This window comes from Humulus lupulus, chromosome 3 (genome assembly GCF_963169125.1).
Source record: "Humulus lupulus chromosome 3, drHumLupu1.1, whole genome shotgun sequence".
NCBI classification, from domain to species: domain Eukaryota; kingdom Viridiplantae; phylum Streptophyta; class Magnoliopsida; order Rosales; family Cannabaceae; genus Humulus; species Humulus lupulus.
Genome location: NC_084795.1, coordinates 248,340,682 through 248,349,522, shown reverse-complemented (window position 1 = coordinate 248,349,522; position 8,841 = coordinate 248,340,682). Strand labels below are relative to the sequence as shown.

Here is an 8,841-nt window from a genome sequence, read left to right as displayed (position 1 = left end):
TTATATATGTCATTCTCATTTCGAACTGAATAGTGGGTATAGAACTTGAGGCTTGGTACCCTCTGCACCTTAGGAACCTTGGTCTCTAAGCTAAGTGAAAAATAAATAAGAATAAATACTATTTTTGCCCCTGAACTATATACGTTACTGAAATATGGAAATTTTGTTAGACTTTGTCCTAGGTGGCTAACAGATTGATGATGTAGTATTTTATCTGTTGATGTAGCAGTGTCATGTGTATAATAATTAAAATATTAATTAAATCCTTACAAAATTAAAAATCTAATTATTAAAAAATAACTTTTTTTTTTACTTTTTTTCTCTTTTATTTTATAATATAAAATAAATCTATTTTAGAATAAAAATTTAAAATAAATATTAAAACAAAGAAAAAAATATTTAATTAAAAAAAAAGACGAAGAGTTTAAACAAATAAAAAAAACTTTTAATTTAAAGGTGAAGGACAAGGAAAATTCTTTGTTTTAGAATTTATTTTTAATTTTTATTTTAAGATATATTTATTTTATATTATAAAAAAATAAAAAATAAAAAAATATTTATTATTAATTATATTTTTAATTTTTGATTATTTGAAAATTTATTTAAAAATTTTAGTATTCTTTTTAGTTTCTTAATCTTTCAAAATGATTTTTTTTTTAAATTTTAAGAAAAAAAATAAATTAGTTTTAACGAAAAAGACCCGTTCATATAGTTCCGTAGCAAAAATATTATTTATTCAATTAATAAATCACTAAAAACATTATAAACACAAACCTTAAAAAAAAACAATGCAAACTAGGCACACATTGCTTCTCAATAATGAATCATGAATCATGAATCAAAACACCATTGATATGTGATTTCCTGTGGTCCAAAATGCCAACACCTGGTATCATTTACAATGTCAAAAGGGCAACTACACTGAGTTTGTGTTTCATTGTTACTTCCAATTTTTCTTTGTTTAAAAGGATATATACATGTAAGTCAATGTGGTGGTGGAAAAGCTCTGCTCTTGGGGCCCTTCTCACCGGCAACCTTTTAGATCTGTACACAATTGAATCTCTTGTAATTTTTCTGTTCTTTTTTTCTTTCTCTCTACAAGTTGTATTTCTCTCCCAGTTCCAAGCTGCAACCAAGATTATATGTCTGCCCTTTCTAGTGAACTTGTGGACGACTTCAGAAAGAAGTTAAGGGAAAATAATAAAAATGAAATGTTGGCTTTCTACCTCCAAATGGCTGCTGCTGTTGCTATACAACTATGGTTAGCTTAAGCACCCCGCAGTCTTCTATAGAAAAGAACATATGCGGCTTCTGTCTTAATCCTCTCTTCACTAACAGAAAAAACGCTGTCGTCATCAAACTCGAACCACCTGCCATTATCATGCTGCACATAACGACAGTAATTAGTTAGAAACTCCATATTAACCAAAAGCTTGTGTGTTGTGTAGTGACAGAGTCTATAGAAAAGCAATGAATCATCCAAAATGAGTTACAGAATCAGAAAATAATAAAAATAAATATACTTTTTTTTTAAAGGAAAATGAATATTTCATTAACTAGGCATCTCTGCCTGAATAGCAAAGTCAATACACAGAACTGGGGAAAAAAAGCAAAGAAATCTGAGGTTCATTAATTTAGAGAGAAGAAATTAATACATTCTACTGCAATAGCTTCATTGGGGAAAAAGCCAAACATTGATATGAGTAAGACTCGATGAAAAGACCATGGAAGTTGAGTAGATTACAATATGAAGCAGCAGAATAGCTTCTACAATAACAGGAAGAACACTTACTCGAACAAATGAGGTATAATGACCACAAGTTGTACCCCCATAATGATTGCTAATTGCATATAAACTGTATCGGCTTGACAGTTGACTGTTCTTTTGGTTAATGCAGGTTGAGAAATCCATAACATCAATTGGAAAATCCACATATGTCTCCAACTTTGTAGCTTGAGAACGTGCACATGAGAATCTCTTCAAATGGATGATTAGAATTTCAGGCAATGTCCAAAGATCTAACTTTTTACTGGCTAGCTGATGCTTCTGGCAACTGGGACAGTACCTGCAGTGACACATTTGAAAAAGGCAAAGAGACATGACTTGACTGCAGGTGTAAAATGCTTGGTACGGAAGGCAATGTTGATAGGGCATATAAAACTTTTAGTTTGGTCATCTTGATATGGGGAAAGGCCAATATTTAGAGATGCGTCTCAAACACCAAGGTGACCAACTTGATAAATGAGGTAAGAAACAAACATAAAGTACGAACATATAACATAATGATTTGAATGTATGTGTAATTATTCAGTTTGGAAGAAACTGTAAGATAACACTCCAAAGTCACTAACCACATGTTTTCTGGTCCTAGAGGCTCCTCCTTCAAGTATGCTTCAAGGCATTTGTATAGAGAAACAGAATCTTGGGACCTCTGTATTGACAACTGGGGCTTGGAAACAGCAGGCAATGAGCTGAATAGAGAAGTGTCATATTTCTCAATCATTTTATCTGACCATAAAACAAGTACCTCCAACTTCTTGGACAAGTCCAATACTGACAGAGGTTTATTCATTTCTATCAAGATATCCTCCCCCTCCAATACACCCCTGACATAAAATTGAAAGTCCACATCCAAATCTGTATGATTCCTTGATTCACTGTCTGATGCCATCTTACCAATTAGGCTTGTAGGGACAGTCACAACCTCTATTTCATTATCTTCATTAGCATAATCTCCAGAGTCATTTAAAATATCTTCGATCGAAATAAAAAATGGATTCAGTAGCTTCAAAAACTGCTTTTGAATATCAGCTCCATAACAAAGATCAGACAGACTTGCTGCAAGTGGAATGCCAAACATCTTTTGATCCAAGGATATCTTTCCATGATTAGACCTTCTAAATCCAAAAAAGAAACATATATAAGTGATAACCATGAGAACAGACTTCAACAGAGGAAACAACCCAAGAGGGTTAGCTCAAACAATTGGTTTGAGTCCCTCCTGGGTACCTATATGGCAATTGCTATAGTTTTCTATTCCTCAAATATTGTAGGGTCAAACAAGGAGCCTAACTAAAATAAATAAAATAACTACAAAGGTGGAAATACAGCATTTAATCAATGTTGGATTTTGCTGCAAAAAAAAAAAAAATCAATGGTCTATTTTTAAGAAATTTCAAGAAGCCAATAAAAACTAAATCGTGTCCGGAATTAGTGTTATTCCTGCAACATTTAAAATTGATGGATTTCATTCCCCATTTATCTATCAAAAATCAAGAAAATGACCCAGAATTAAAAAAAAATAAAAAAAACAGGCTTGGTTTAAACTTACAATCTCCCAAGAAAATTATGTATCCCCACAAGAAAAAGGGCCTCACTTTATTACAAGAAAATACAAAAGGATAAAGCATTCATGAACTCGTTATGCTTACTTTCCTATTTCTTGATGCATGAACACAACCAATGTGAATTTCTCACTTTCTTTTGGTAAACGATAAGCCACTAGTCTGTCATCATCTCTGATCAAGGCTAATGAATCAACTGGATCCTCCAAGAAACGAAAAACTCTATTCTTGTATATCTACAAAATAAAAGGCTTTGTGTTATGGACTCTTAACATAAATTTCAGCATCAATAATCTCACTTACACATTCATAGGAGTAAAATAGTCCCTCAAACATGGTGATGATAAATTGTCATAGATGTTAGACATTAAAAAAGCACAAAGGCAGCCTTAGAAATAAAATCTATGCTCTGATGAAAATGTTCCGGTTCATACAAATCTACAGTAACATACCTCAGCCACCAAAAGGGTTTCATCATCTTGCAGTGAACACGCTATGCTCAAAGAATGAATAAGATCCTTAAATGTTCCCCTAATGGGCACTGTTACAGTAAAAGTCGATGGCAGTGTCGTCCCATCTGTGCTTAAGACTGTCAAGGTCAAGTTTCTCATAGTTGTTGAAGGTAATGGCAATGAAAGGGACATAAATGGGTCAAATGTCAGAGACAACTTAAAGCAAACAGAGCAAACCAACATTGACCGGTATTGGCCCTACAAGTAAAAGAAAACATAGTTATACAACTAAATTTAAAAGTTAAAGAAATATAACACTTCTCAAAAAAAAAAAAATATGTTGTTGAGGGACCAGAGCAGATCAATAATAGTAACAAATAAATCTTCTTCTTCATTTACTTATTACCTATTAGAAAACTAAAGCAAGATCTATTATTTAAAAAGCATTTCAGAGGACATCATGATGACCAAAGCATAAGCAAGAATGTACAGTTGCTGGAAACACCAATTATTTGTACACTCACATGGAACAAATCAACAATGATGGAGTTATTCTGAGAACGATAATTCTTCCAATGTTCTTCTGCTGCCTCTTCATCAGGGCGACCTTCTGCATCTTTTGCTTCAATAAAGGGTTTCTTTTTCACACGATTTAGATCTTCATGGATGCCATCCAACAAAAACGAAAGAAATTCCTAAATAACAAATAAAAAGAACAATAGAAAACTTCATTCGCTGAAAACAATTGGGAATAATCTAAAAAAAATACAAACTTTTTAAAATAACTACACTAACCTGGGAATCATGTTGATTGTAACCATCAAACTGAAGAGCAAACTTCGCAATTTTCAACTTGAACTTTCGTGGAGCCACAGGCCCCGCTCCCGGAGCCCATAACTTTCTTAAGAGCTCACCAAATAACGAAGCAAGATCTCCCTACAATACAAGTAAACTATAAATAAAAAAAAACAAATAACAACGTTTGAAAACAGTTTTGGCTATGATTAAGTACAAAGAAAACACCATTGGAGAAGACCATTAAAAGCAAGACCAGATATATCACAAATGTACGATACATACTCCCATCCCCAAAGGGTTTTCACGGTTCAACTCATTGCAATAGTCTCCAAGAAAGAAGTCAACAAGCTGTGGAGTATGCACTAAGCATTGAATGGCACTGTTCATAAAACAAGTATTCCCAAGATTCTGTAGTCCGGTCAAGCCTAAAGAACCAAGTCCTCTGAAGCTACGACCAAGTGGTGAGGAATTTGCAAGAGTCGAATAAGAAAACATTTTGTCAGTGCTCCCATTCATTTTAACAAATCCATCATAAGTTCCTCCAACCTTGGAATGTGCTTCAGCCATTTCTTCATCCCTTTCATCTCGATCATTAATGGAATCGGAAAATTCATGCACTTGCAATTGAAGGTGATACTACATAGGAAAAATGAAGCACTTACATAATAAGCCAAACAGAATAATGTTACACGACACTAAGTGCCTTGTTACAGAACTGGTAATCTGCAATATAGAACAAAAATCACTTTAGTGCATGCCTTATGCAAAGGTACTGACCTCTCTGCTTGGCTGACTAGGAGAATCATTAGGGAAACTAGCACTTCCATTCATCAAAATTTTGGTTGTCTTCGCAGAGAAGTCCCAAATGTGCAACTGTCAAAATCAACTTATGAATGAGTGAACATCGTTGTATGAAAACCAATAAGCAATTGATTGAGTGTCAGTTTGCTTACAGGCTCAGACTCCAAAATAAAAATATTGCATGCTAATTTGTACGAATCAACTGTATTGTCCTGGAAAATGCAGCTCAGTGGTCAAAGTTAAACAAATCAAGAATGAGAGGAAAAGAGAGTGAAAACATAAATGATGGACACATGAACGCCAACCAAATCAAATAGAATGATAGAAAATAAAGAATCAAGATAAAAAATGTAAAATACAACAACGTGTGGCTCATCTTTGATTTAGATTAATGTATTTGTATACACCAAACATTTTGGGCTACTCAAAATTCCTTTATTCCATCATGCCTAGTCATAGATCAAATCTCCAAGCCGATTGACTTGCTACTTGGATTGTCAGGTACATAATGCCACAACTACTGAGTAACAAATGCTAGATAGAACCATAGGGCAGGTCGCTGCAACTGAAACTTTATCATGCAATTCTTTGATTCTTCCTTTACGTGCTTGGTGCCAGAAGACTCAAAGCATGTACACGGGAATGTAATAGAAAAAGAAAAATCATTTGGCTAACAACGAGCTAACCTTTTTGGCTATCTTCACAGCCAATGAATTTGTCTCCAATGAAACAAGAAGCTTAATTTGTAAAGGAAAAACAATCTGAGAAAAATCCTCCCCATCAGACAAGTTCCCAACATGCTTTTCAGCTGCTGCACGTAACTCGTTATGCCTGTAGAAGAGTGGTGCAATCAATGCCCAATATTGTCAAAACCACCTACTCCTCATAAATTAATCTGTACGTAATAGGGAAGCACAAATTATATGCAGAACTCAGGGTTGAGGATTGAAAGTGAAAAAAATTTATTAAAAAAAGGGTAAAATATACATAAACAGAGAAAGAAAAGGAAAGAAGAAATAAAGAAAAATAATCGTAAAATAGTGCCTAGTTTTCTAGTAAGATTCAAACTCAATCAGTGACAACTGCCCTGATGAAGTGCATGACCATATTAATACTTGGACAACACGAAAAGATCAATCCTTCAAAATTTTAGCCCCCCCCCCCCCCCAAATATACGCTGTCGGTCACAAATTCCAGTAAAGACATGAAACCAAATGAATTGTTACTCACCTTTTAAGGGCACGCACCCACTTTGCTTCAGTAAACAAGGCATACTCACGACCAGAAAACCCCCCTTCTTCTGCATAGTCATCCTTCCTCAAGTTCAGTACAATTACCGAGTCACTGTCATTGCTCAACGACACGCTGTATGAAACGCCTTCTCTATAATCAGCAGATGTTAGTACCTCTTTCCACCACCTGAAAACCAGTGTAAACACAATGAGACTCAATGGAAAGAAAGAAAAAAAACACTTCCAGAAGAAAAATTTAAGTTTAGCTTAATCTCCCAATAAAATGTCTTTTATTTTCTTCAGTTCATTTCTTTAAACGAACCCCTTTATTTAGTTCAAATTTCGCGAAAGCCTCATTTGTTAAAATTGACTATAATGCAAACCCCATTACTGTTTTCTCACAATCAAAAAGCCCCATTACTCGAACTCCCAAAAAAATCACATAAAAAAGACACAGTTAAACCCGTACTACTCCCCACACTGGGTAAACCTAAACAAAACAACTCAAAACCCTTTTCTTCTTTTTCAAATTTCCTTCTTAATGTCTTTTCACTGGAACCAAACAAAGGGGGGGGAAAGGGGTAAAAAGGTGGGAAAGTAGAGTCCGTACGTACCCGTTAGGAACCAAAAAGACCTTCTCCGACTCAGCTGTAACATCGTCTTCGTCGTCGTAGTAGTCGAGAAGGCGAGGGCGCTGGGAGCGGTAATTGGAGGTGCGATCAGGGTCCCAGAAATCGATATCGTCGGCGAAGACGTCATCCATGGAGAAGAGAGCAAGGGCCTTGGAAGCGAGGGCGCGTGCGAATGACTTGCAGTGGTGGAGCGTGGAAGCGGAGAGGTCGGCGAGTTTTAGAGAGAGAAAGCGGGTTGTCTTGTGGAATAGGAGAGAGAGACGGAGCTTCTCTGAGAGTCGCCGGGTCATAGGCTCATTCACTCTTCGCCTATTACAACTCATCCACCTTTTTTACCGTCTTCTCTTTAAATTAAATATTAATAATAAATAATAATGTCTAGATCAATATATTTCTATTACTTTCTAATTTTATCAGACATTATTTTCTAAATGTAAGATTTTTTTATTTTACTTTTTCTTAAAAAGAAATGAATACAAATTAAATTTTCTTTATTTACTACTTATTTCTCATAAATATTGTAATAATTTCAAAGTTCTTTTTCGTTATTAGTCGTTTTTTTTTAAACTTTTTATTCATGTCTTAACTCCAACAATTTACAGCATGTTTGGTAGGAGAGATCCAAGATTGGAATGAAATCAAAAATGGCATTCCATGGTCGGTGTTTTAAACTTTTTTAATGCCTTTCCATAAGAATTATAATTCAATCACTTAGTGGAATATTTATTCCACTTTTAAACCTATAGAAAGTTTTTCCATTACAATGAAAGCTTTAAAATGAAATAATTACTATTTTAACATTTTCTATTATTCTCTCCAAATTAAAAAACTCTATTATTATTATTATTATTATTATTATTACACATAATTGAATATCTAAGATAATTTTTATTTATATAACTCGTTTTTTGTTAACACATTTAAAAATATTTATAAAAATTAAATGAGAAATTATTTTTGAACTATCATAAACTTAGTGATAATTTTTCATTATAACAAAATTAATTTAAAGTATCTAAAATATTAATGATATTTTGTTATGTATGTGAATCATAAGTATTTTTTCATTTTCTTAAATTTTAAATATTTTAAAAATTATAAACTAAAAAGTAAATAGGGACAATTTGATCCATTGACTACTTATTCCATTTAATTTTATACTAAACTAAATAAAATAATTTTGATTAGAGTGTTCATTCCAACTACAAACCAAATATCATAATATCATTCTCATTACTATAATTATTACATTCTATTTCACCAAATTAGGGACTATTAATGCAAAAATATATATTTATATTAAATAATGAGTTTTTCTTTTTTTTTTCTTTTTGGGAAAGGGAATATGTTTTTCTTTTTGTTTTTATTAGCTTAAAATTTGTGACTATAAAATTTGTCTTAATTAACTTATGTGGAATTTATATGAAATATTGGGAAATTAAATAAATTTTGATATATATGATTTTTTTTTGTGTGCATTTTTTATGGTATTTTTTATTGTTTAACTTTTTTATGGGTTTTGTTTTCTCATATTTATCAAATAAATTATTTTGTATCTCATATTTTATTGTATAAGATTAT

General features: G+C 32.9%; 1 protein-coding gene across 3 annotated transcripts; it reads right to left on the bottom strand.

The window, feature by feature from the left end:
- Nucleotides 1-810: 810 nt before the first annotated feature.
- LOC133823556 (ubiquitin carboxyl-terminal hydrolase 8-like) lies at nt 811-7,587 on the bottom strand. Of its 3 annotated transcripts, none has more exons than XM_062256391.1 (13): nt 7,243-7,587; nt 6,627-6,815; nt 6,083-6,227; nt 5,549-5,608; nt 5,373-5,468; nt 4,878-5,231; nt 4,593-4,733; nt 4,322-4,492; nt 3,798-4,055; nt 3,433-3,581; nt 2,353-2,895; nt 1,793-2,066; nt 811-1,384 (listed from the first exon to the last, which is right to left on the bottom strand). In XM_062256391.1, exons 1-13 carry the CDS (start codon nt 7,581-7,583, stop codon nt 1,268-1,270), a joined length of 2,838 nt encoding a protein of 945 aa, XP_062112375.1. In that variant the 5' UTR covers nt 7,584-7,587; the 3' UTR covers nt 811-1,267. The 3 variants fall into 3 exon arrangements, with proteins under 3 accessions (XP_062112375.1, XP_062112376.1, XP_062112373.1); XM_062256392.1 differs by having other exon boundaries at nt 2,353-2,898; nt 7,239-7,586; XM_062256389.1 differs by having other exon boundaries at nt 2,353-2,898; nt 7,243-7,586.
- Nucleotides 7,588-8,841: the final 1,254 nt, after the last annotated feature.